Genomic DNA, 27,078 nt, shown 5'->3' on the forward strand with positions numbered 1-27,078 from the left:
GTGCAATCCTGGGTTTGTGAGGTAGGCGTAATGGTAGGAGATTGATGGCAAACTTTGCAGAGTTGGAGCGTGGTGTTTGGAGAAACAGACGGACCTGGGGAGTTGAGGTCTGAAACAGTGGGCTTGTTTGGGTTCAAGAATGAGATTTAGTTTTAAGTCCTGGCCCACGTTCCTTAGTTAGGGGATGCTGGGCAATAACTTCAGAGACATGTGTTGAGAGGGTACCTGTAAGTGCTGCGATCCCTGGGGAGGCACTGCCCTAGCTTAGCCTGCTCAGTAGGTTACCTTGATCATAGGCATCAGCCAATAGGGGGTACCAGGGACTGCAGGGGTAAGAGCTTTCTCAACCATTCGCAGTTCCCGCATGTCCACAAGATCCATGCCAGTTGATGTAGGCATTTGCCCACTTTTATTATGAGGTCACACAGGTCACAGAAACCTGGGTCACAGCACCACAGCCTGTTGTGTAGTCAACCCTGCTGGTTTTTGGGGTGCAGAAGCTATATAAGCACCAGGCCCGATACAGGCTAGGCTGGTAGCAGATGCAGGTTTGGTCCCACATGCTGTAGTGCAGCTTAAGGACTCGGTTGGTGGTATTGGCGTCCTGGGGTAGAGTTCACTCTAACCCTTGGGTTCCTTCCTAAGTCTTCTTCATCTTTAGAAGTGTTAGGGAACTGATAGGATCTGGTCATAGCCCTGGAAGCTGTTCTGAAGAGCCTCACACACGGATATGACCTAGGGAGGAACAGACTTGAGGGCAGGGATAGACTCATCGGGAGTTGTGTGGTCTGGGGAAAGACAGGAAGACTGGCAGGTCCCACTGCCTATCAGCTGAGACCATTGGAAGACTGGCAGGTCCCACTGCCTATCAATCAGCTGAGACCGTTGGTCATCTTCATCTCCATCATCCTTCCTTAGAAGCTCAGGGTGGTAGATAAGGGGAGGAACGAGGCCCTGGACAGAAGGAAGCCACTTGTCAAGGGATCCGCAGGCCAGGGAAAAATGGCGAGGAGGTTGGCAAACCACGGCCAAGTAATTGATTTCTTTTAATGAGTTACATTAGTCTTGTGGGATGAGGTCCAGGCTGTGGCAGAATAAAGGGCACCCCTGGATGGGCACAGGCAAGCTGCTCCCTTCATACCCAGGCCCAACAAGCAGCCATGTGCTTCTTTCTACACTGGGTTCTTGTCCCTGACCCTCCCTCCCCTCTTCTGGTGCCGTCTGCCACACACCTGCTGCTCTCTTCCTATTGTTTGCCTCAGCACAGCTGAGACTGCCTGACCTTCATGGGAACTCTGCCAAAAGTCAACAGACAGTCAAGAGAACAAACTGGTTCAGTGCAGTGAGGGTTCCGTGTTTTCTGACCACGCTGAGGCACTAAAGGTAGCCTGCCCAGCTTCCTTACCAGTCCAACAGTGTCTCCTGTAACTGGACAGCAGCTTTTCGGATCCTTTTAAGACACCCTCTGTCTCCTATCCCTTTAGAGCTCAGCTGCTCAGTTTTCAAGACTGTCCTGTTGCAGACTGTGACACCCCCCCCCATCCTCATTGCTGTCCCCTGGAGGCCTGTGCTTGGTCAGCTCTACTGCTGAAGTGGGTGTTAATTGAACCCAGGGGCCTGCCTGTGGCCACTCACAACGCCCAAGTTCTCACGCAGCTGCGACATCTGTCCCCTTGAGAGGGTCACATGGGTGTGGGAAGCTGTTCTGCTTCACATTTCCACACGACATAAACATAACACACAATTCGCACTCCTCCACATTCAGCAAGAGGAGGGCCAGCCCCATGAGTTCTTTAGTAACCAAAGCTCTCGACTTCCACTTCTGCGGCAGTCCCTTTCCTCTCGGGAGCCCCCTTTGTGTCCAAAAGGGGCTACATATCTCTTAGCTGGGGACCCAAAGGAGAGTCTATCCCTTTATTGTCCTCAGGGTCCTCTACCTGGGAGAGAAAATGGGGTAAGAGGGCCCCACAGCTGTCCTAGGCACTCAGGAGATGGAGACACCTGTCTCTGGAATACTCTGGAGCCGGCCGTGAAGGCAGCAGCGCTGCCATGGTTGTAGGTGAAGTTTCCTAGGGAATGGTAAATAACAGGGGGAGGGGCTAGCAAGTGGAATCTGGAGCTCGCTCTGTGGGAAGGAAGAGGCCCAGCGTGGGCGGGTCTCTGCAGGACACATCTTGACTTTCAGGGTGTAAAGAGGGTGAGGATTGGGCAAGAATTTCTCAAGTGCAAGGGCAGCACAGCACTCACCTAGCATGGGTAAGGCCCTGGGTTGGTCCCCCCATTGTGGCAATCTATGGTTTTTTTCCTAGAAATAAGGGCTAGGAATAGATGGTGGAAGGAGGAATCAGAAGCCTCCCAGGGTTGTGCCGCTGCTCTTAGGATCCTCGAAGACTTGCCTCCAAATCCTCATCCCTTCAGAGCACAGATGCTGGTTTATAAGACACTTGTGTCCCTCAGGGTCTCCCCTTCTGTCCTCTGGCCAGTGTCCGGTCAGTCTACCAAGAGGAGAGCAGCATTTCTCTCCAGACCAGTGGACTTTGTTCAGCTGGCCCGACCTCTGCCCGTGTACCCCAGGCACAAGGGTACTTTCTGGGAGGGTAGAGCAAACATATCAGAGGACATGTCCCCATCCTGAAAAGACCGACCAGCCCTCCCCACACAAAGGCCGACGCACTGATGGTCCAGTTTTTTATTTAGAAACCTGAAGAACATGGTGGGTGGCTCCATATCCAACCCACTTGCTGGGCTTGAATGTGAGGTGATGTGTAAGGAAGGTCTCCTATTCCCTCAGCGACAGAGGCGAGGGCTCCTGACTCAGAAGCACAGACAACAGGACAGTAGGAACAGGAAGGAGGAAAGCCGAGGGAGGGGCAAGCAGCTCTCAACAGCAACGGGGCATGGGGGGGGGGATGAGGAGGTGGGGGTGAGGTCTGCTTTCTTGAAGTCTGATAAACTGTCCAGCTCGCCTGCTTTTTCCATTACGTCCCACTCACAAGATCTTACCATGTCTCTGGGTAAAATGGGGTATGCGCTAAGAAATCAGGACAGGGAAACTCAAAGGGTCAAAGAAAGGCATGTTTGGGCAGTGGAGCCCATAGGCCTGGCTGAGGCTCTCTGGAGCTGGAACAGCTCTCCCTCATGGGGCCCACACACACCTTCTGGGCTGGGACCCTGAAGTCCAGAGCTTGGCTCCACCTTGCCCTTTTGCCTCCGGGGCCCCAAGGTGGGAGATGAGGAGGCAGAGCCAGTCGGAAAGATTCTGGAATCCTTGGAAGGACCGCAGTGCCGGTTTCAGAAGTCAAACTCATCCAGGTCTCCAGTGTCCTCACCGTCTGGAGAGCCCCACACCCGGCGGTAATTGCTCTCCAGGTCCTTCTGACGCTGGCGTTCCTTATTGGCCTCTTCAGCTCCCTGCACCTGGGAGGAAAGGGGGGTTGAGCCAGAAGTGCTGCCTGTAGCCAAGGGAAGTCCTGGACTGTGGAATCTGGGGGGTCCTGAGACTGCGGTGGGAGGTAGGGACTGGGGAGATGGCTTCCAATGGAGTTCTCCCTGAGTAGCAGCTGAAGCGTAGCTTCACCTCAGACAGCAGGAAGGCTGGCAGTGCACGGCTGGTGTAACCAGACCTTGATTTCAGCAGCACAGTGGGGTGAGCTGAGGGCTCAGGACTTGGGTGGGATGCCTCACCAAGATATTGAAGAAGATCTCCTTAAGGCTTTTTGTGTCTTCGTCAGTCAGCCAACGTGTGTCCTCCTCATTACCTTCAGCCCCGGGTCGCACAATTTTGATTTCAATCTTGCCTGGAAGGCGCAACAAGGGTAGTGAGGAGGGGAAAGGTTTGGAGCTTTAGAGGGTCCCCTGCCCTCCAGTCCCAAGCCGGAGGTCACCAGTCCACCTTGACCCAGCCCTGCCACTCCAGCGCTCTAAGCCCCTCCCTTCAGGGCCCACCTTGGGCGGCGAGCCCCTCCCTCTCCAGCACTTCTTCCACCAGCCCCTCGATCTGTCTCAGCTGTGGGTTTTCCCGTTTCATCTCCAGGACAGTCAGATCCCGATTCGGGCCTCCATGACGGAGCTTGGTGACTCGAACCCGGACTCTGTGCTCAGGCTCCTCCTCTTAGAGGGGAAGACACAGGGAGACACAAAGCAGAGCCATTGTGACTCCAGGGTGAAGGGCTGTGAGGGCTGCCTCTCTAAGCCATTGGCTGGTTTGGGTGGTGGCTCTTCCTCCCATGAATGTGATCCAGGGTTCAAAAACAATGCCCTTCCCCAGTAGCAGTCCCCCCCCCCCCTTAACTCTCCCATCTTCCATAGGAAAACAGCTGCTTTCTGAAAGCCAAATCAAGCCTGCACCGACAGAGGTGTTTTGCTTTAAGGAGAAGGCTGGGGAGCCATGGCTCGGTTTTCTGCATGCTGAGACTTTACAATCAAGTCTTCAGTGTCTACCAAAAGGATGGGAGGGAAGGTTTGAAACTGGAATATTCTATTTGGAATGCCTTCTTTATCCACACCAGAAACACTCCATGAAATGAACTTAAGGAGATGCAAGAAGGAATAACTGAAGTGTCTCCGGGCTGGTGGCTGGGGGCTGGTGCCAAAGGGCTTGCCTGGCCGCACTGACAGCTGGAGCCTTTCACACTGACCACACCTGCCCGTTTGTCCACCTCCCACCGTTTCACTATGGAAACCCCCAAACTATCTGTCTCCTCTTCCCCAACCTCCACCCACAAGGAGGCAGGCGAAGAGCCCCTTCGTGAATGAGTGCTCTTCAGCTTCTAGGCTCATGGGCGTTAGTTACTGTCTATGTGCTAGACAGTGGGCATAAAGAGCAAACCAGAGACCAAGGCCAACTCCTCCGGAAGGAGGGAGGACTATGGAGGGAGGAGTCAGCACTGAGAACAATGCTCCCACTTTGGGAAGGTTGTTCCCATGGCCTGCCCTCACCTGTAGGAGGCCGTGATGGGGGAGGCTTCTGAGGGACCACTCTCTTTTTCTTGTGCTTCTGCACCAGATCCGGACTCTGGTTTTCCTGCAGCCTCTTGATAAGCTTGTCGAGTGTGGATGTCAGAGCCAATATTGCCTGTTCACGTTCCGACTCCTTCCTCAGCCCATCTGGGTCTAGTTCCTTCTCTGTCTGGAAGGCCCAAAGAAGGTGGTAGTTAACGCTCTGGGTCACAGAGATCAGGGGCATGCTGGTAGGAGAGCCAGCCGTCTTCCTTTCTTTCATCCCCCTCAATGAAAGGAGCAGCCACCACACTGGGAGGTCCCATCCTGCGCCACAGACACGCATCTGTGGCAGCCAAGGAAGTGAGGGCTGCTCACCTCCTGGATAATGTTTTCCAGCTCCTGCTCCATGCCAGCCTTAACCTCCGAGCGGAGCCGCTCTCGGTCTGAGGGAAGCAGCATCCCTTCCAGCTCCTTCTCGAACTCTCCCAATAGCTGCCGCTCCTCCTCATCTTCCTCCTCCTCCTCTTCCTCCTCCTCATTGTCCTCATCTTCCACAACAGCCTGAGGTTCCTCACCCTTTTCCTTCAGCTCCGCTTCCCTCCGAGGGGCCCCCGTGGTATCATCTCCAGGCTGCTGCTGCTCTGTGCTTGGCTTCTCCTGGATAGGGTGGGAAGGAGATGGAGGCTTCAGTCACAACAGGTGTGTGTAGCACAACTGAGCAGTGGCAGGGCGTGGTGGTGGGGCCAGCTCGTCCCAGGTTCAGATCTCTCCTGGACGCTCACAGCCGGGAGGCAGGTCCTGCCCGGCCCTGAGCTGGGCCGTACCTTCTTGGCGCCACCTTTCAGTTCTTCCATCAACCGAAAGAAGTCTGCAGGGCTCCGAATGACTTTGACCTGCACATTGTTCTGAAAATCTGAGGCAGGAAAGAGCAGGTGTGGGCATTTTAAGTCCTCCCCTGATGCCGGAGGAGAGGCACGATGGGCAAGGTCTCTGCCTCGGGCAGCTGGCTGGCTGGCAGCTGACAGAAGGCAGGCAAACCCCTCAAGTTTCATGGCAGGCACATTAATGCCAAAGCACCAAATCCCTTCCTTCTCCATGAACACCTGAATTTTTTTTTTGGTGGGGGTGGGGTAGTCAACACTCTAGTTTTTAGAACCACAGAGGAGACTCAGGGTTAAGGAGTTCCTGCTTTCTGCAGAGACTTGGCATTGTCTCGGGTCTGTGAGGTACAGATCCCTTTCCATTCACCCTCCCAACTCTCCAGGGTGTGGCTCCACTCACATTTCATAGGCGGGGAAACTGACTTTACGTGACATTGCCTGGGAGTGCAGAGTTAGTAAACGGGAGGGGGGGTGCCCTTTGACCTCCGTAAGTGGTCCTGCTGCTCAGGAAGAGGTAACGCGGTAAAAGTGAGGTCCAGGGGCAGGAGGATGGCTAAGTGGTAGAGCATCAGTGTGCAAGGATCTGGGTTCAGTTCTTGGCACCATGAGAAACGGAGGGGAGGGAGGGAGGGAGGAGTGTTGACCTCTGAGTGTTTAACGCTACTCTACCTCACCTGAGGACTAAAGGAGACAGAGTTGACTAACCATCGCGAGGGTTGGGAGCTGGATCTGCTGCGGCCTCAGGGTTCAAGTCCTGCTCCTGATGAGAGAGGGCAGACACAGGCATGAAGGCTTGTTGATGCCCTCCCTGCTCCTCAAGCAATAGCCTTTCATCCCGAGACACAGAAGTTACCTTGCTGACCTTGGCTTGAGGGACCCTACCCATCCCAGAGCCTGCTCAGAGAGGCAGCTGAGAGGCCATTCTCACCCCTGCCTGTGCCTCCTCTCCTCCTGCTGCCTGTTCCTCCGGCTCATGTAGCATTTTCCAAAGCTCCGACTCCTTATCTTCCTTGGCTAGGCTGACATCTGGGGGACAAAGGACAAAGGGAATGTGAAAAAAGGGGGCGAAGAAGGGAGAAAGGAGGACACACACTCCCTCTTGTGTTGCCACTGGGTTAGAGACCACCCACAATTGCCAGGACGGGACAGTAAGACGGGGGAAGGAAGGCGGTGGTGGCCAGTTCCACGGAATGACCAAAAGCACACCCTACCTTCCTTCTTTGGGGCTACTCCAGCAGACTTGGCCTCACTCCAGACTTGGTGGTCTGTGTCTTGAACCTCCTCTGTGATTTTCTCTTCAAGTTGCTTTGACTCTACCAGAAAAACAGTGTGCAAACAGGATAGGGACCCGCTCCAACGCTGCGCCCACCTGTCCCATCCCCACTTCTCTCCTGGATGTGCTTACCGGCCTGCCTCTGGAGGTAGGCCATGTACTCGTCGGGCTGCAGGGCCGGGTGACAAAGAATGGCCTGTGGAGCAGCGCTGGCCGGGGGCCGAAGGAGAGGGTGGGGGCAGAGCCGAGAGGTCCGAATGGTCAGGACGTAGGAGCAAGACAAGGGCTCATCTACGCGATCGATGTAGTCCCCAGATATACCCGCACCTTCATCACAAAGGAACTGTGGCAGGGCAGGGAGGGAGAGTCAGTTGTAAAAACCACCAAAATACCCGTGGTTCTCAGAGGGCTAGCTCGTGCTAAGCAGTTCTTATGCCAGACACTGGGCAGGTGGCAGGCTACAGGGATTTGCTTATTTGGTTGTCACAGAGATCCAGTGAGAGAGGCATTAGCATGCCAGGCAGTGACAGCGCACACCTTTAATCCCAGCAGGTAGAGATAGAGGCAGGCAGATCTCTTGTGAGTTTGAGGCCAGCCTGGGCTACAGAGCTCGTTCCCGGCCACCTAGGGCTGTTACACGAAGAAACCCTGTCTCAAAAAACCAAACAACAAGCCGGGCGGTGGTGGCGCATGCCTTTAATCCCAGCACTTGGGAGGCAGAGACAGGCGGATCTCTGTGAGTTCGAGGCCAGCCTGGTCTACAAGAGCTAGTTCCAGGACAGGCTCCAAAACCACAGAGAAACCCTGTCTCGAAAAACAAAAAACAAACAAACAAACAAAAAAAACCAAACAACAACAACAACAACAAACCAAACTTGCTCCACTTGCTCAGGTGACCATTTGGTAAGGTAAAAACGGAAGAGAAATTGGGCAACTTAACTGTAGATAGACAATCTTTGTAGCGCTTCCTTGCTTTGTACAAACACGGTGTGTGGCGGCTTGGGAGGTCAAGGTACTTGCGATCAAGCCTAGCGATTTGGGTTTGATCCCCAGGGTTCCACACGGTGGAAAGAGAGAACCAACTCCCACCAACGGTCCTCTGACACCCACACGTGTGCTGTGGCATGCGCTCTCACACACAATAATAGAACGTTTTTTAAAAAGCGATCAACTCAGCACCGCACAAGCTGAGATTGCAACGGCACAGAGATGAGCATGGCCCCTGCGCGAGAATGCCGTGCATACTGATGAAGTGTCCCTCATTTTTTCTGAGTGTGTTTAAACATGGTGGAGCAAACCTGTAATCCCATCACTTAGGAGACTAACTTAGGACAACTACTGTGATCTCAAGGCCAGCCTGGGCTACAGTTTGGAAAGCAAATCAACTGAGTGAGCTGGCTGCTGTAACCATAGACCAGGGAGGCTGAGGCAGGAGAATTTGGGGTTCAAGGCTAGCTAGGGCTACCCAGCAAGTTCAAGGTCAGCCTGAGCCACAGTGTAAGACCTTGTCACAAAAAGGAAAAAGAAAAGGAAAGAAAAAGAACATTTATACTCTGATAATAAAAAGATAAATAACCCAATTTTAAAATGTTAAGAGTTAAATAGACTTTGCTTTAGGGAAGAGAAATGATCAATAAACAGATGAAAATACACTACCAAGGAAGTGCCAATCAAAACCATAAGGAGATGCCACTCCACACTCACCAGAAAGACTACGGTGAGGGGTGAGGAAGGTAATACCAAGCCTTGGCCAGGACATAGAAATTGAAAACCTTACAAACCACTGGTGGGATTGGGAAATGGAGCTGCTAGCTTAGAAATGGTTCAACCTCAAAGGTTAAACAGGGAGGTGTGTAGTTCCTGGGAAAGCCCTGGCCGGCACGCACAAGGTCAAGGTTCAGTCCTGAGCGTGGAAAGAAAGTCCCATGTTGTGGGATATTATTTAAAGGTATGTTTACTTTTGTTTGTGCTGCATTGGATTAACTGGAGCTGTGATTCTTTGCCTGTTAAAACACTCGATGGTCCTGATAAGGGCTGGAGAGACGATGGCTAGGGGTTGAGAGCACTGGCTGCTCTTCCAAAGAACCAGGGTTCACTTCCCAGTGCTCACATGGCGGTTTCAGTTCCAGGGGACCTGACACCTTCACACAGACATAAATGCAAGCAAAACACCAATGCATATAAAAATAAATAAATCTTAAAAAAAAAAGGAGCTGAACAGTCAGTAGTGAGGCAGGAGCAAGGATAGGCAGGGCTGGCAGGCAGAGAGGATAACCAGAAAGAGAATAATGAGGAACAAGAGGAGCAGAAAAGTAGGGATCAGCCACCCAGCCAGCTAAGGAGCAAGAAGGAAAATCAGATAGACAGAACTAAGAAAGATAAAAGCCCAGAGGCAAAAGACGGTGGGGATAATTTAAGATAAGAAAAGCTGGCTGGAAATAGCCAAGCGATGGCCAGGCACTTATAACTAAGAATAAGCCTCTGTGTGTATTTATTTGGGAACTGAGTGGTGGGCCCCTCAAAAAGACAAAAGAGTAAAAGTAAAACATCACACAATAGTCCCAACGCTTCACTTAAAGACACTGTCAGACCAGTTACAAAAGATGAACACATTGAAAACACAGGAACAGGTAGGAGGCTGGGTGTGAGATGAATAAACAGTGGTTCAGGAAAGCAACTGTGCTCTATCGATATCAGACAGATGAAATACTACGGATGCCACTTATAACACAAAGTCTTTGGGGATGAAATTAATTTTAACATCGTACATTTTTATCTTGCCGTTGCCTATCTCTCACAACTCACTGAACACATCTTTACCTGTTATTTACTGAAATATCACCTGCAACTAGAAAAAGACGTGGCATTGAAGGCTTCATAAACATTGGTGAACTAAATTACTAAAGAGCCCATAGATAAAAGACTAATTAAAAACCATGAACAAGTTGATACCGACAGCAGGAGACCAATCAGTATGGATATGGAAGATCTGAGCAACACAACTGAAAACCATGATCTAAGATGGTAGGCGACGTGGGCATGTGTTCTCTGCATGCACGTCCAGACACTGATGTACTGGACCACGGGACCAGACACTACAAACTAACAGGACTCAAAATTAAATGGTGGTGCACTTTTCTGGTTGCAGTGTAATTAACAAGAAATCAATAAAAGCTAAACCACACCTGTGTAATCCCAGCATTTAGGAAGTGGAGGCCAGATGATCAAGAGATCAAAGATAGTTTGAGCTACAGGAAACAGTGCCTTAAAAGGCTCTCCACATCCCCCAAACAGATATACAGTAAACCCAGATATTAGAAAAAGAAGAAACTTCTGGCAGAGCTGGGCATAACTCAGTGGTAGATTTTGCCTGCCACGCACAAGGCATTGGTTTGATTGCTAGTAGAAGAAAGGAAGGGTGGGAGGGGAGACTAGAAGGGGGAGGCAGGGGGAGAGGAGAAGGGGGGAGAAGTCTTTCTAGGAAAACTAAAAAATGGTGGTAGCTGGGCAGTGGTTGTGCATGCCTTTAATCCCAGCACTCGGGAGACAGAGGCAGGTGAATCTCTGTGAGTTCGAGGCCAACCTGGCCTACAAAGTGAGTTCCAGGACAGCCAGGGCTGTTACACAGAGAAACCCTGTTTCAAAAAACAAACAAACAAATAAAACGGTGATACACTGGGCCATGGTGGTGCACACCTTCAATCCTGGCACTTGGAGAGGTAGAGGCAGGTGGATCTCTGTGAGTTCGAGGCCAGCCTGGCCTGCAAAGACCCTGTTTCAAAAATAAGTAAATAAATCATAAAAAATTCAAATAAGTCAGATCATAAGTAGTTATAGGAAACATACATATAAAACAACCTTTTGTCATGACAAAGGCTGGGGCAAGCAATTTCAGGTAACAGCATTGGTGGCGAGACAATGGGCATATGTGTGCTGGGCATTCACTACACAGCTGCAAAAATATGGGTGCACTGGACACACTGCCTTAGAAAGAGCTGTAAGGAAGAGAGTCACACACCTGCAAACACAACACTCAGGATGAGGGACAGGAGGGTCCAGAACGCAAAGCCAACCTGTCTTAAAAAAAACAAGCCAACAAACAAATACCCTAAGCAAAAACAAAGGAATAGGGATTTGTTTACTGTAACTTGTGGACAGATAAAGGAAAGAAGGAAAGAAGAATCTTCACAGTTAAAAAGAAAGAGGAAGGGGCTGGAGAGATGGCTCAGAGGTTAAGAGTACTGACTGCTCTTCCAGAGGTCCTGAGTTCAATTCCCAGCAACCACATGGTGGCTCACAACCATCTGTAATGAGATCTGGCGCCCTCTTCTGGTGTGTGGGAAGCAGAATGTTGTACACATAATAAATAAATTAAAAAAAAAAAAAGAAAGAGGAAGGTGGAAAGGGATTTCCCATGGGGCAGACAAGCAGTGATGCCCAGGTATGAGAATTACAGAGACGCCAATGTGACATAAGAGGGCCGGAGAGAAGAGCCCAATTACATAAGACAATTTGATGACACACGCCAGTTACCCCGGCAACTGACCTAGGAGGTGGAGGCCGGCCAGGGATCAGGAGTTCAAGGCCATCGTCTCCTACTTAGTGAGCTTGAGGAGGGCTAGAGCAACACAAGATCCTGTCTCAAAATCCAACCTAGGGGGCTGGAGAGATGGCTCAGAGGGTAAGAGCACTGATTGCTTTTCCAGAGGTCCTGAGTTCAATTTCCAGCAACCACATGTGGCTCACAACCATCTGTAATGAGATCTGGTGCCCTCTTCTGGCCTGCAGTCATACACACAGACAGAATATTGTATACATAATAAATAAATATTAAGAAAAAAGATAAAACAACAAAAATCCTAGGTCAAGACTTTACAGATTAATTCTAGAAAACATTCAAAGAATAAAAAATTCTAAGTATACATGATCTTGAGTATAGAAAAAGCAAGACTATTTTTGATTTTGTTTAAAAAAATTCTTGATTATCTTTTAATTAAAAAATTTTAAGTTATTTACTGTGTTGCATAATGTTGTATGCATGTGGGTGGGTGTGTGCAGGTCAGAGGACAGACTGTGAGAACTGATCTCCTTTATCAGTGTGGGGCTTGGGGAGTGAACCCAGGCTGTCAGGCTTAGCAACAAGAACTTTTAACCACTGAACCTTCTCAAAACCCTGCCTTTTTTTTTTTTTTTTTTAAATTTTCTGAGGTTAGCATGACTTTATCAACAGAATGGTAGAGGGACACCTGGGAAGTTCCAAGGCAGTCCCTAAGGACGGTTACAGGTCAGAATTGCTCATGAGCAAACATACAAACGCCCTGATGCAATGGCTCAGTGGGTAAAGCATCTACCATACCAGGTGAAGACCTCAACTGGAATCTCCAAAACCCACACAAAGCTCCCACGGTGAGATGGGAGGTGGTGAGAACCTCTGGAAGCTTGTGAGCCTGCGAGTCCCACAGGCAAAGGGTCAAACGTGATAGCCTATGTGATAGCCTTCTGTGTAAGAGTATTTTAACTGGGCAAAGACTTGTTACATTTGTTTATGTTGCCTTTGTTACTGATATAAAGACTTGTTACATTTGTTTCACCTTGTCTGCCTAAGGCTTCTGAGAGGTCAATAAAAAGCTGAGCCACCACTAGCTAGACAGGAGAGGGATAGGCCAGGCTGGCAGGCAGAGGAAATAAAAAGGAGGAGGACCGGGGGCTGAGAGATGGCTCAGAGATTAAGAGCACTGACTGTTCTTCCAGAGGTCCTGAGTTCAATTCCCAGCAACCACATGGTGGCTCACAACCATCTATAATGAAATATGGTGCCCTCTTCTGGCCTGCAGGGATACATGCAGGGAGATGCTGTATAAATAAAGAAATAAAAAAAATCTTAAAAAAAAAAAGGAGGAGGACTCTAGGCTAGAGAGACCAAAGCAGAAGGAGGAGAGGGACCTGCCAGGGGCCAGAAGCCAAGCAGCCACCAGCCAGCCAGACACGAGAAGCACAAAAGTAAGACTTACAGAAGAAAGAAAAAAAGAGAAAGAAAGAAAGAAAGAAAGAAAGAAAGAAAGAAAGAAAGAAAGGAAAGTTAAAAATCCCCGAGGCAAAAGGTAAATGAAGAGGAACAGGATAATTTAAGTGATAAGAGCCAGCAAGAAATAAGAGCTAATATATGGCTAAGCATTCAATACTAATAAGAAGTCATGATTTGGGAGCTGGTTGGTGGCTCAAAAGAAAGCCTGTTACAAAACCCTATTTCAGTCAAGGTAAACGATGAGGACCAAGACCTGGGTTTGTCCTCTGACCTCCACACACACCATGGCAAGTGACATCCACATTCGGATCGACAGACTGAGATGCCCGTCTGTCTTCTTTTTGGGACGCTGCGGTTGAAGGATCTAGTGCAAGGCCAACCTCGGCTACATAGGGGTTATACACACCCAAACTGTGCCTCAGGAATGAAAAGTTGGTTCAGTATTGAAAACCGATAAATCACATAAATTCAAACTAAAATAGCCTTAAAACATTAAGAAGGGGGAATTAAAGTGGCCAGAGCTGATACTGTGTGGGAATTGTACGCTTTGAATAACATTTGGCTCACTTGGCATGAGATTAGAAAGCGTGAACGATGTGAGTGGAGCCTCGAGATGGGGACCAGACTAGGGATGCGGGCAGTGACTCGAGATGGGAACCAGACTAGGGATGTGGGCAGTGACTTGAGATGGGACCACAGACTAGGGATACGGGCAGTGACTCGAGATGGGACCAGACGAGGGATACGGGCAGTGACTCGAGATGGGACCAGACGAGGGATGCGGGCAGTGACTCGAGATGGGGACCAGACTAGGGATGCGGGCAGTGACTCGAGATGGGGACCAGACTAGGGATGCGGGCAGTGATGAGACGGGAACGCAGACTAGGGATGCGGGCGGTGACTTGCCCAGCACGGGTTTGAGTTCCAACACTGCACAACAACATCTCATTATGTTGCCCAGTCTGACCCTGCACTCCTAGGGTCCAGTGATCTTCCTGCCTCAGCCTTCCGAATCAGGAAACACAAGTGCACAGTCACCATGCCCAGCACTGGTGAGACTACCCAAGTGAGTAACCAGAAAAACCACACTTCAAACGCGAACATCCTTTAAAACACAACTCTGTGTTGGCACACATCTATAATCCCAGCACTTGGGAGGTGGAAGGAAGATTAGGAGCTCAAAGTCATCTTTAGTTCAAGACCAGCCTGAGTTGTAGGAGACCCTATACTTAAAACAAAAAACAAAAAGAACAAAAGAAAAAACCCAGGTCCAGAGAACTGGCAACCACTGCATGGACCACCCAGGAAGTCTGGTCTTACCCAGGCCCACCTGGCTACAATCAGCCTGAGTCACAGGGCACCTACTGTGTGCCTTGGGTCTCACACCGCGGTGAATATGAGTCACACTGAAGTGAACGTGTGTCTGTCCCCCGCAACCTAAAACTCAAGTTCGTGTTGTAAACCCGGACTGGGGTCCCTGCTGGGCTGCCTGGTAACTCACCAGAGGGAAACAAAGGGAAAGGGGAGAGGCACCCACACAAGTTCTCTAGGCTTTTCAGAACGTATATGGGAACCTACAAGGTGATGCAGACACAAAGGGAACAGTACTGGTTCAGCAAGGAACACCCCACGAAAACACCACTGCGAACCCAGAGTCTACTGTCGCGTGCAGGCTGTTGGAGCTCTGACTAGCAACTTAGTTACAGGCAAGCTTCTTGCCAGGAGTATGAACCTGCAGATTGAGCATAGAAACATGGCGATGGTGGCCCACGCCTTTAATCCCAGCACTCGGGAGGCAGAGGCAGGCAGATCTCTGTGAGTTCGAGACCAGCGTGGTCTACAGAGCTAGTGCCAGGACAGGCTCCAAAGCCACAGAGAAACCCTGTCTCGAAAAACCAAAAAAAAAAAAAAAAAAGAAAGAAACATGTAAGAGCGAGACAGCCTCCTGAACCGGTGAAGGAAGGTTTTTTTTTTTTTTTTTAAAAAAAAAGAGGCCAAAGAGTAAGACACACCTGGCCTCAACAGCAGCACCCAAAGCAGTTTCTGAGGACTGGCAGGAAGTGGCCAGTTCCTTGTCATTGTGGCTTACCGTAGGGAACAAACAACCTATATTTTAAACAAAAGGAAGCAAAAGACCATAACTAACCCTAAACAAATACCAAAAGGAGGCTCAAAAAAAAAGCATCCACACAACAAATAACTTGGTGGAGACCAGCAATCAGAGCATGCCTTTGATCCCAGCACTGGGAGGTTAAGGAGGATACACAGCGAGATCCTGTCTCAAAGAAACAAAAACAAACAACAGCCTCTCAAACCAAACCAAAGACAACAAAAGTAAAACACTGTGGAGCGAGCTATAGATCGTACTGAAAATACACACGAGCAGATAGTATTCTGAGCAAATGACTGGCTTTGAGTGTGAAATTAGGGAAGAAGAGTCTGGAAATTGGTGAGAGAGACATTCTGCTCAGAAAGATACCAGATGGAGAGGAAGTCAAAGCCATAGACTCAAACCTCAGGACCAAGGGGGGAAGTTACGAGAAAAGCTACGAAGCCGGCAGGATTGCTGCCGACACACGACACACAGACAGGTCACTAGGAAACAGGAGAAGACGACGATGGTTAAAGACACGTGTAAAGGAGCCGGGCTGCCGACACACAGACAGGTCACTAGGAAACAGGCGAAGACGACGACGGTTAAAGACACGTGTAAAGGAGCCGGGCAGCGGCACGTGCCTTTAATCCCAACACTTGGGAGGCAGAAGCAGACCGCGATCTCTGTGAGTTCAAGGCCAGCCTGGTCTACAGAGCGAGTTCCAGGACAGTCAGAGCTGTTACACAGAGAAATCCTGTCTTGGGAAAAAAAAAAGTGTAAAGGGGACAAAGGACTCTTGTTTGCTTGTTTTGGGACAGTGCCTCACAGGGGAGCCTTGGCTACCAGTGATCCTCCTGCCTCTGCCTCCTAAGTGCTGGGATAAAAGGAAACTCTTATAGACAAGGAAGCTTACCCATCTTTTCTTGGGAGAAATGCAAAATAAAGCCACTGTAAGAAAGAATTCCTTATCTGATGCATAGCCAACGATTAGCAAAGTTCCGAAAGTTTAAAAATACAGCAGGCTGGCAGGGCTGTGCCGACAGACATTGGCGCGCGCACACACTGAGGAGAGCAGTGTTCCCAAGCAGGGTAATTTGGCAGCACATATCCAAACCACACACGTCTACTTCCAGGAATATAATCTGCATATACTCTATAGGTACGTGAAGACGGCGCACCACAGCAGGTCTGTGTTAATAAAGGAGTGAAGACAGCCTGCATATCCATCCATAGGGAATGTCCAGATAAGTGGTGGTGCAGATGTGTACCAGAAAAACAGCATCTGTATAAGAGAAGAGGGCTTCTGCCCTATCCATGTGGGAAGAGTCACTGATATATGCCTATAAGCGTATATATGTGGGCTGGCAGGATGGCTCAGTGGGGGCAGGTTCTCGCTGCGCATGCCTGAGGACTTGAATTTGATCCCTGGAACGAACAGATTTCCAAAAGCCCCCTAACTTCCACACTTACACTGTGGCACACATGTGTGCACACTCACACACGCGCCTTCTGATAAATAAAAAATGTTTTAAAATATTCATTTTTATTTTACGTGTATGTTTTGGACTGCATTTTTACATGTGTGCCACATGAGTGCCCAGTGCCTGTGGAGGCCAGAAGAGGGCGTCGGTCTCGCTGAACTTGGAGTTACAGGTGGTTGTGAGCTTCTGTGTGGGAGCTGAGATCAAATCTCAGGCCCCTGCAAAAGCAGTAAAGCTCTTAACCACTGAGCCTCGAGAAAATGGACAAGGGCCAACTCGTAAGAGCTGCCCTCCGACACCCACATGCAAGCATATGCTAAATTAATCAATTAATTGGTTCTTAAAAACCAGGCGCGCTCCTCGGGAGAGCTTATGAAGTTAACAGACATTGATGCCAAAACAAAATAAGGATGAAACAAAAAAAGAAAATTAAGGACCAATTTACTCATGAAAATTACATAAAAGTCAATTAAAATAGTAGAGACTGAGTAGGCATCGGCTAAAACATAGCACAGCGTGAGATGAAAGCGTGTGCCCGTGAAGCAGGGCCCGCGAGGCGCACGTGATCCAGGCCCAACCAGCTGGGTTCAATCCCCGGGGATCCAGAGAGCAGCAGGAACTGTCCTCTGATCTCCATGTGTGGCACACACAATAAATAAAATGTAGAGCTGGGCGGTGGTGGCGCACATCTTTAATCCCAGCACTCGGGAGGCAGAGGGAGGTGGATCTCTGTGAGTTTGAGACCAGCCTGGTCTACAGAGTGAGGTGAGTTCCAGGACAGCCAGAGTTACACAGAGAAACTTTATCAAAAAAGAAAAAAAAGAAAAAAAGAAAGACTATCTTTGGACCAGGAGAGTGTTTGCAAACTTGCTATCTGTCAAGAGGCCAATCTCCTAACAGACAAGGAAGCCACAGAACGCAACAGTCAAACCAGATGACTTGGTTAAAAATGGGCAATGGATCTAAGTAGCGTCCCTGAACTAAAGGAGAAGGAAAAAGGGGCAACAGACCAAACTGACTACTTCATGAAAGAAAACATAAAACGGCCAACAAGTATTTTTTTTAATGTTCATCATCTCTAGTTATCAGGGAAATGCAAACTGGAACCACAGCAAGATATCCCCTCGCTCTGAACGGAACAGTTTTAACAGAGGAACCACGCCTGTGGTCCCACTGTGCGGCAGACGACACGGGCAGCAGCAATGCCCTGCATCTGCTTCCGTTCTTTTATTCTGAGACAGAGTTTCACTGCGTGGTCGCATGTCTACTGCTAGCTTCCTCGCTCAGACAATCCTCACTAGCTAAATATCCCGCAGAGGAGTCTACAAAGGACTCGAGAGCTCTACAGCACGAAAACTTTAAAATGAGCAACAAAGGGGCTAATGAAACAAGGGGGACAGTCCTCGAAAGATAAGGACTAAATGACCAGGGACCATGGAAAACACCGACCCCAGCAGCCTTCGAGGCTGCAAACAAAGCACTAAGCCTCCATCTAACCCTACGCGCAATGGTGGCCATAAAGAAGCAAGCGCCTCCAGATGCTGCAAAGATGTCGACGCTAGTGGGAATGAAGTCAGGATGGAGAGGCTCCTCAAACACTAAAAACATGCCGTGAGCCTCAGAACTCAGGAGGCAAAGACAGGCAGATCTGTGTGAGTTCGAGGCCAGCCTGGTCTACAGAGGGAGTTCTGGGCCAGTCAGACCCCATCACAACAAACTAAACATGTAAGTAAAAAACATGTTCATCAAATGAGCCTGCTGGGCCTGACCAGGACTCTAAGGCCGCACACCAAGAGACATTTGCAGACCAGTGTTTGCTTCAGGTCTATCCACAACAGCTAAGTCTGGGTGTCATAAAAGTCAGAGGAATAGATTAAAACAAATATGGTTTATACACACACAGTCGAAATACTTTTTCAGCTATGTCTTTGTCATTGTCCTATTGCTATGAGATACCGTGACCAAGGAAATTCTCACTACACAAAGTATTTAGCTGGGGGCTTGTTCACAGCCTCGGAGGCTTAGTCCGCCATGGTGGGGTGCTGCTGGAGCAGTGGTAGGAGCTTTAGACTCCTGGTCCACAGGCAGCCAGACCTCGGGCTTCAAAGCCCATCCCCACTTCTTCTAACAAGGCCACTCCTCTGAATTCTTCTAATCCTTTCAAATAGTTTTATTCCCTGGTGACTAAGCACTCAAATACATGAGCCTCTGGAGCCATTCTCCCCCACCACCCCAGACAGGGTTTCTCTGTGTAGACCAGGCTGGCCTCGACCTCAGAGATCTGTGTGCTGCTGCCTCCTGGATTACAGGCACATGCAGCCACCAAAGCCCAGCTGGCTACTCTTATTCAAACAACCCCAAACTGTTTATAGGAAAATGCATTCAACTGAAAGTAATCGTATTAAGTGAACTAAGTCAGCCTCAACAAGACAAATACCCATTCTTCTCATATCTGTAAATCTCGCACACGTGATACGAAAGGAGTCAAACTGTCAAGGGGACAAAGCCGACTACAGAGAGAAAGGCGAGTGTGGAAGGAGAGGGAGGAGGAAGTGGAGGGAGGGAGCTTAAAGTATATTATGTGCTTACAATAATGGCTTTATGAACCTACCATGGGCAGTGAAGGTGTCAATTTAAAAATTGACCCCACATCTTCCAGGCTGGCCTTGAACTCACAGATATCTGCGGCCTCTGCCTCCTCAGTGATGGGATTAAAGATGTGCACCACCACACCTTTATGTGTCTTTAAACATGATTATGACTGTACAATACTACAGAAATGTAACGAATAAACAAAGAGCTTTAGAATACAACTCAACTCACTATATAAAAAAAATCAGCTGGGCGATGGTGGCGCACGCCTTTAATCCCAGCACTCGGGAGGCAGAGGCAGGCGGATCTCTGTGAGTTCAAGACCAGCCTGGTCTACAAGAGCTAGTTCCGAGACAGGCACCAAAGCTACAGAGAAACTCTGTCTCGAAAAAAAAAAAAAAAGAAAGTATAGTGGAGTCCAGCCCCTCAGGATTGGCAGCAGGAATGTGAAGAGGCAGCTGCCGCGGAATTAAACACTGAACAAACAGCACTCAGCCAGACTCTACTCCCAGGCAGAGACCAGATGAAACCCTGCAAACATCGCCAAGCAGCGTGTGTGCTCCCACTGGCTGCATCACTCACAGTAGCTCCAAGGTGGTAACAGTTGGGTGTGTACCCAGCAACACATGAACAAGCACACACACGGGATAGCGGCAGAAGGCGGACCATGAAGCCACAAAAGGAACAGATCTCCCATAAATACTACGCCATGAAAATAATACACTGGGATAAATACCTTATAAACCTTCTTACATGATGTGCTGGATAGTTTTATGTCAACTCGACTCAAGCTAAAGGAGGGGTGCAATTGAGAAAATGCTTCCATAAGATCAGGTTGTAGGCAAACCTGTAGGGTATTTTCTTAGTGATTGATGGCGGAGGGCCCAGACCATGGTAGGAGGTGCCATCCTGGGGCTGAGCAAGTCATGGTGAGCAAGCTCATAAGCACCTGTTCCATGGCCTCTGTATCAGCTCCTGCCTCCAGGTTCCTGCCCTGCCTGGGTGCTGTTCTGACCTCTTTAGTGATAACAGGGCTGTGGAAGCATAAGCCAAATGAACCCTGTCCTCCCCACCTTGCTTTTGGCCATGTGTTTCCTCACAGCAACGGTGTCCTGACTAAGACACGTGAGGTATCTGGGATGGGTATATCCATACAGAGAAAAGGAGAAGAAAGCTGGGGAGGGAGAAACGGGGAAGTGCCGCTTACAGAGAGATACTTCTGTTCAGAACGATGAGAAGGTTCTGGAAACAATAACGGGCACACAACCTTGGGGATATACCCAGTGCCACCACGCCGTACACCTGAGTGTAAGATCGGTAACTTAGGCAGTATGACTTCTTTCCCACAATAAAAATAATATAAAATTAAAAGGATGTCTCTACATCCAAAAGGAAGGTCACGGAACAACGGGGAGATGGCTCTGACTCATTCATAAAACATATGCTCTGCTGGGCAGTGGTGGTGCAGGCCTTTAATCCCAGCACTCGGAGGCAGAGGCAGGTGGATCTCTGTGACTTTGAGGCCAGCCTGGTCTACAAGAGCTAGTTCCAGAACAGGCTCCAAAGTTACAGAGAAACCCAGTCTCGAAAAAACAAAAATCCCTGCACATTGCCCAATGACCCACACTGCTGTAATGTGCATCAGAACATCAGAAGTAAGTGTGGTGGTGCACACCTTTAATCACAGCACTCAGGAGGCAGAGTCAGGCAGATCTCTGTAAGTTCGAGGCCAGCCTGGTCTACAGAGTGAGTTCCAGGACAGCTAGAACTGTTACAGCAAGAAACCCTGTCTCAAAAAAACAAGACAAAACAAAAAAAGATGTACTCAACACCATGGCCTTGTCCTTCCTGGTAATGCTTTCTGTGGCCACATTTTAGGAAAGTTTCCCTCCAGACTTGCTCTCTCGAATGCTGCGATAGCTTCCTCAGATCTCTGTCGCAGGCTAGTGTCCTCAGTTTCTAAATGCTGGGATTCCAGGAGCCAACACGTCCAACTTTTAGCCTACTTTCCCAAGTCCATGCTTTCATCAGAGTATTTTATCCACACCCACGGCTTCTACAACCTCAGATGAGGATCAGTCCCTGGCTGTGATTTCAGCTCTCTAGATCTGCAGATCTTCCTTCCTTTGGAAATCCCCGCCCCCATCCGTGCCTGAAAGTCACTAAAAGTGTGGAAAACCAAACCCACCACTCCCCTCCACCACGCTTCCTCTCCGCCCATCACCTACCCAAGAATCAGTCTTAACTCTTATGCTGTTGCTTCTTCCCCCTAAAGCCCTCTCCAGAAGTTCACTCTTCACCCCGGGTCACCTTTATTTCTCATGTGGATTGCTGTATTACCTAACCCATCTCTCAATCACCGGCTACAAGCCAGAGTGAGCACGTCATCACCGTGTTTACAATCTGTCACCGCACCCCAATGTCTCGGGAGCATCGAGCCTTGTCCCAGGCTCAGCACAAGAACAAAGCCTCTAACAACCTGTACCCCGTCCCTAACAGCTGCCACCTCCATCTCCCACATAGCTCTTCCCTGAGCCTCAGAGCCTGAGTCACACCACTGCCTTTGACTCCAAAGCCTTCCTTCTACACTTGACCGCCCTTCCCACTGCCATGACCTCCTCCTCTCTCCTGCCCCCTACACTTGCAGGTCAAAGGTCACTTTCTTAGTAGACCTTCCTTTTACCTTCCATCAGCTCCCCTGCCTGCTTTCCTGCGGAGTGAGCCTCACCTGGAATGGTACTCATCCTGCTTCACCGTGTTTTTGAACATCTGCCTCCCAAAGGCAAAGACTAAGACGCAGGCGCCTTTTTATCCCAAGGCGCAGGGCGTATGTTCAGTAGGTAGGGGAAGATGCTATACAGCCAAATGTTAGAATGCAATGGGGTGTGGGAACAGATTTCACACATGGATGTGTCTCTCTGCATATGAGGCACTGAAGGAACAAGACTGAGTTTCGGGGTGAGTCAACCAAGGTAACATTTGAGGCCAGGTATGGTGGCACTCACTTTTAATCCCAGCACTTGAGAGGCAGAGGCAGGAAAATCCAGGATAGCCAGAGCTACATAGAGACCCTGTCTCTAAAATAAAATAAAATAAAATAAAATAAAATAAACAAAAAGCCAGATGGTGGTGGATCACGCCTTTAATCCCAGTACTCAGGAGGCAGAGACAGACGGATCTCTGTGAGTTTGAGACCAGCCTGGTCTACAGAGTGAGTTCCAGGACTGGCTCCAAAGCTACAGAGAAGCCCTTTCTCAGAAAAAACAAAAACACAAAATGAGAGATCAGCTCAGGCAATGATACATGTTCTTGCTTGTGTTTGTTCGTTTTTGAGACAGGTTCCCATTCTGTAACCTAGAATGGCCTAGAACTCACTATGGAGGCCAGACTGGCCCCAAACATGGCAGTCATCCCTTGCCTCAGACTCCTAAGTGTTGAGATTATAGGGTTGAGACATCCCATGGCCAGTTTATGATACTGACTTCGAACACTATAAAACACTTTAAGTGTTTACCAGGGTGAAAGGGGACCTGTGTTAGTGTATCCACACAAGGTATCATTTGAGTATGACCTGAATGAAGGGACACAGAGAGCCATTCGAAGTGCGCTACACCATCCTTGGCAGAGGGACGGGCCACTGACAGAAACATGAGTATTTTTATCTCCAGCCTAGATTTCATTCCGAATCACAGAGCTAATTGCTGACTGCAGATCACCAGGGGGAGGTCTGACAGTCCGTTGACCTCCATACGCACAAACCCAACCCCTCTTCCTGCAACCTGCTCCTTCACACTGCAGTAAATGACAGTCCATCATCTGCAGCCACTGAAGCTCACACGGTCATAATCCATCATCCTTAACTCTGCCCCATGTCCAACCCAACAGCAAACCTCATTCTTTTACCATCAGGACGTGTCTAGCCATGGCGGAGGGCTGACGCAAGCAAAGCACAGTAATATACACGTATGAAAACGTCACAAGGGGCTGGAGAGACAGCTCGGTGGCTAAGAGAACATACTGCTCTTGCAGAGGACCCAGATTCGGTTTCCAGGACCCACAATGTGAGGTTCACAACTGCCTGCAACTCCAGTCTCAGGGGATCTGACACCCTCACACAAACATGCACGCAGACAAAACACCAACACACATTAAAAAAGCTTTAGAGCAGTTTCTTCTTTAAATATTTTTAAGTGTTATAATGAAACTCACTATTTTATATAAAAATAATTTTACAAAATAAAAAGTTAAAGAACAAAGTAAATCCAGAATTTGGCTGTTTCCTGTCACGTCCCAGTCCCACCTGGTCACTGGGGACGCACTTGGATTTTCTTTGTGGAGCAGGGGCTCTGAGGGTTTCCAGAACCAGGCAGAAGTGATTAGAGCTGGCTCACACCTCACGCACCAATGGGCAAAGTTCTGGCAACGTCGCAGGACAGTCCACATCCTACCAACAGCTTGTTCCGGGCATGGAGGGTGTATTCACACACGGGGAACTGCTAACTGAACGCTTCTTCCCACCCTTGGGATTGGGTACAACTGACGGTGAGAATCCACTTTACACAAAGCTAGGGCTGGTAGAGGAGGCTCGTGGTTCTCCCCAGGTGTCTACGATTACGGAGACCGAGAGACTCTCTCTGCGTACATCTGCCAGCCGGCCCTCTCCTGCCTCCACTCAGCCACAAGGCAGGAGGTAAGGACCAATGGTTAGGAGGCTGTCGGCCAGGATGAAGGTGGGAATTCAGAGATCCAGCACAGGACTGAATTGGGGTTTTCTTCTGCGTGTTTGTTAGTTCATTAGTACGGTATTTTGCCACATAGTTCACAACAGCCCTGAGCTCACAATGCCTCCACCTCAGACTCCAATTTACTGAAATGACAGGAATGTGCTACCATGCTCACAGAGATCCCCCTGCCTCTGTCTCCAGAGTGCTGGGACAAAAGGCATTGCCGCAATCATGCCCAGCCCTGAAGACAGTTTTTCTAGATCCTTAGAAGAGAGAACTGGACCTCGTTCTCAGCCTTCCTAACGCTGAGACCCTTTAACGCAGTTCCTCGTGTTGTGGTGATCCCCCCCAACCATAAAATTATTCTTGTTGCTACTTTGTAACTGTAATTTTGTCGCGGTTATGACTGTAACAAAAATATCTGATCTGCGACCCTGTGAAAAGGGCTATTCAGCCTTTAAAGGGGGTCTCGACTCTCAGGTCGAGAACCCCTGCCTTCCTGGCTTCATTCAGACTCATTGCTTGTGTTAGCATCTGTCTTCCCCTACACCAGGCCTTCCACCCAAGCGGGAGCTTCCTGTTTGCTACCGCTTCACCAGAAGAGTTGAGACCAATGCCTCAAGGCTCCAGCCAGAGGGCGGAAAGTCAAAGGCAGACACATTAATAACAGCTCAGGTGAAGTCGGGAGAGATGCTGGGCAGATCGCACATGGCTGGGAATACTGAGGGTAGCATATGGGAAACGTGGCGTTAAATTACCTCTAGAAATCCAGACAATGGCGCCCAGCCGCCAGCTAGATCTGCCCTCCTCCCAGAGACTGTTATTTGGGGACCATTTTCCTTCCTTCTTTGGAGACTCACCCGAACTTCGGCTTCTCTGGGCCTCCCGTTGAGATCGCACTTGGACCCGTTGCCGTAGGTCTGGCTGTGGTAGCGCTTTAGCCGATGCTGCTTGGAGGCCTGGAGAAAACATGGGGCGGAACGGGGAGGGTGTGAGGAAAAGAAGTGAGGTAAAACGACGCCAGCCTCCCGCAGGAACCTGGGGTGCACAGCGATCTCGGTCCCAGGGCACTAGGTCTTGATGGGCACCAAGCCCCAGGAAACACACCAGCTAAATCTGACCCTCCCCTGTTGCCCGAGCTCGGCCCATCCCGACCCCTCACTCCTGTCACCTTGGCCGTTTCATCATCCCAGTTGAAGGCTGACTGGTAGTAGCCGAGATAGAGGACGTCACCTTTGACCTCTGAGTCTGTCAGAGAAGGCATATGGTAGAGCACATTGTCATTCTGAGGTCTAGAGGGAAGGACACTGGGAGAGAGGCTGCCTGTCACACCAGACAGGGGACAGCAAAGGCCTGGGAGAAATGGGAGCCGACTCACCTTCCATATGGTACTGCTGGATATGGCGTCCATAACAGAATTCATACGTCCACCAGTCCTTGGTCTGACAATTGGAAAACACAGTCAGGGGACATGAAAATCCTTCTTTTTGAAACCAGAGTCTCCTGGCTCCGAAATACAGAAACTGTCATTTCGTTCTCTTCTCCCTCTGTCCTCTCCTTCCTTCCCCAGACTCTGTGAGAAGGGACAGCTGTCTCCCTTTCATGGCTGCAGACACACATCCAAGTACAACTACTTCCCACATGGGTCCCTTCTTTTTCTTTCCTTTAGGTCAGGAGAGGAGTGAGACAGAACCAAGCTATGTGGTCTAGTCTGGAGTGACAGACATGAGCCACTCCCTTGCCCCCCATAAAGATAAGAAATCATGGTATCTTTGAAGCTCTCCGATGAAGACTCAGCAGGTTCAAGTACAGGCTCAAGAATTAATTGAACTTCAAATACAGTGGGATCCTGAGATGGTGTCGTTCTAGGTAGGTCCTGCTCCCCAGTCCCACCTCCGTCTCTCTTTATTCTCTTTGATCTTGGTTTAACCTGTTTTGAGATCGTCTATCATAACCCTTCCCTGCATTCAGCAAGGGGTCATCTGTGGATGCAAGAGGCTTTGCTCCCCCACCCCTCGTAAAAAGAACTGAACACCAGTGGCCCCTTAATTCCCACAGGCCCCCTAGGTCCCACTTCTTTCCTACCACTCCGGTTCAAGACTACATTCCACCCACCCCAGGTCTTTCACCTTCAACAGACAGGGCGCATCTCTCATGGGGCTCAACAATTCAGGAATCCCGGGCCCTTGGTAAGCAGGTGCCTCTTCCTCCCGCTCGCGCTGGAAGTGAATAGCTCCGGCTGGTAGGCGGCACTCATAGCGTTGTTTATACTTCGAAGACACAATCACCACGTCTGAAGCTTGGCTCTGGGAAAGAAGGGTCGGGAAGGGGGGCAGGGAGGCAGAGGCTGGGATCAAGAACAACGAGATCCCTCTTCAGACCCTGGGGAAGTGCCCAGTCAAAGAGAGAATAAGCCACAAGTCCTCTCCAGCTGGGCTCGGTGAGCGGAGGGAAGGGCGCTCTCACTTCCCCACCAGGGAGTCTGGGTGCTTTCACCGTGACAAGGGACCCGAGGGCCACAGCGGGAAGCCCCACCCCTGCCGGTGCCTGGTCCCCAGGGAATGGGTCTGCCCGCGATTCGCAGCAGGACGTAGGAACACCACCTACTCTGCTTCATCCCCCCTTAGTCTCCGGGAGGAGAAAGGGGCTCGCAGCTGCCCTTCCTCCTCTGCCTTGTGCCCCTTCCTCCTGCACAGCACCCTCGCCCCCACACCCCTCACCTGCCCTCCCATGACAGGCAACGGCAGGATCTGGATCCCATAACGCATCTCACTCAGCTCCTCCAAATTCAGGCTCCCGACACCCCCCGTCAGACGCGCAGGTAACAGGAGCCCCAGCAATAGCAAGCCCAGCAGCCTGGACAGCAGCGTTTCCGTCGCCATCTTTCGTTCCGTCTTAGCTAGAGATATTCCTTCCGCCCCAAACCTGGCAGCGGCCTCACCCTCTCATTAGCGCCCCAAGCTCTCATTGGCTTCCCGGCCCATCTCTCTTACGTAACCTATCCTCATTTGTAAACGTGGCGTCAAAGCCTCCAGGGAGGCGGATCACCATGGTTAGTAAAAAATC

General features: G+C 49.8%; 1 protein-coding gene and 1 non-coding gene across 3 annotated transcripts; one reads left to right on the forward strand and one right to left on the reverse strand.

The window, feature by feature from the left end:
- Nucleotides 1–2,674: 2,674 nt before the first annotated feature.
- Os9 (OS9 endoplasmic reticulum lectin) lies at nt 2,675–27,078 on the reverse strand. 2 transcript variants are annotated; one of them, XM_075954825.1, is made up of 15 exons: nt 26,733–27,078; nt 26,142–26,318; nt 25,391–25,454; nt 25,184–25,260; nt 24,873–24,971; nt 7,228–7,438; nt 7,034–7,135; nt 6,751–6,848; nt 6,528–6,582; nt 5,766–5,854; nt 5,317–5,598; nt 4,939–5,128; nt 3,946–4,110; nt 3,685–3,797; nt 2,675–3,417 (listed from the first exon to the last, which is right to left on the reverse strand). In XM_075954825.1, the coding sequence occupies exons 1-15, from the start codon at nt 26,892–26,894 to the stop codon at nt 3,292–3,294; spliced, it is 2,010 nt and encodes a 669-aa protein (XP_075810940.1). In that variant the 5' UTR covers nt 26,895–27,078; the 3' UTR covers nt 2,675–3,291. The 2 variants fall into 2 exon arrangements, with proteins under 2 accessions (XP_075810940.1, XP_075810941.1); XM_075954826.1 differs by lacking the exon at nt 3,946–4,110 and having other exon boundaries at nt 26,733–26,954.
- Nucleotides 8,259–8,362, forward strand: LOC142839062 (U6 spliceosomal RNA). Its single transcript, XR_012908674.1, has one exon. It is a non-coding gene; the product is annotated as a U6 spliceosomal RNA (small nuclear RNA).

The sequence above is a fragment of the Microtus pennsylvanicus genome, chromosome 20 (assembly GCF_037038515.1).
Source record: "Microtus pennsylvanicus isolate mMicPen1 chromosome 20, mMicPen1.hap1, whole genome shotgun sequence".
Classification (NCBI taxonomy): domain Eukaryota; kingdom Metazoa; phylum Chordata; class Mammalia; order Rodentia; family Cricetidae; genus Microtus; species Microtus pennsylvanicus.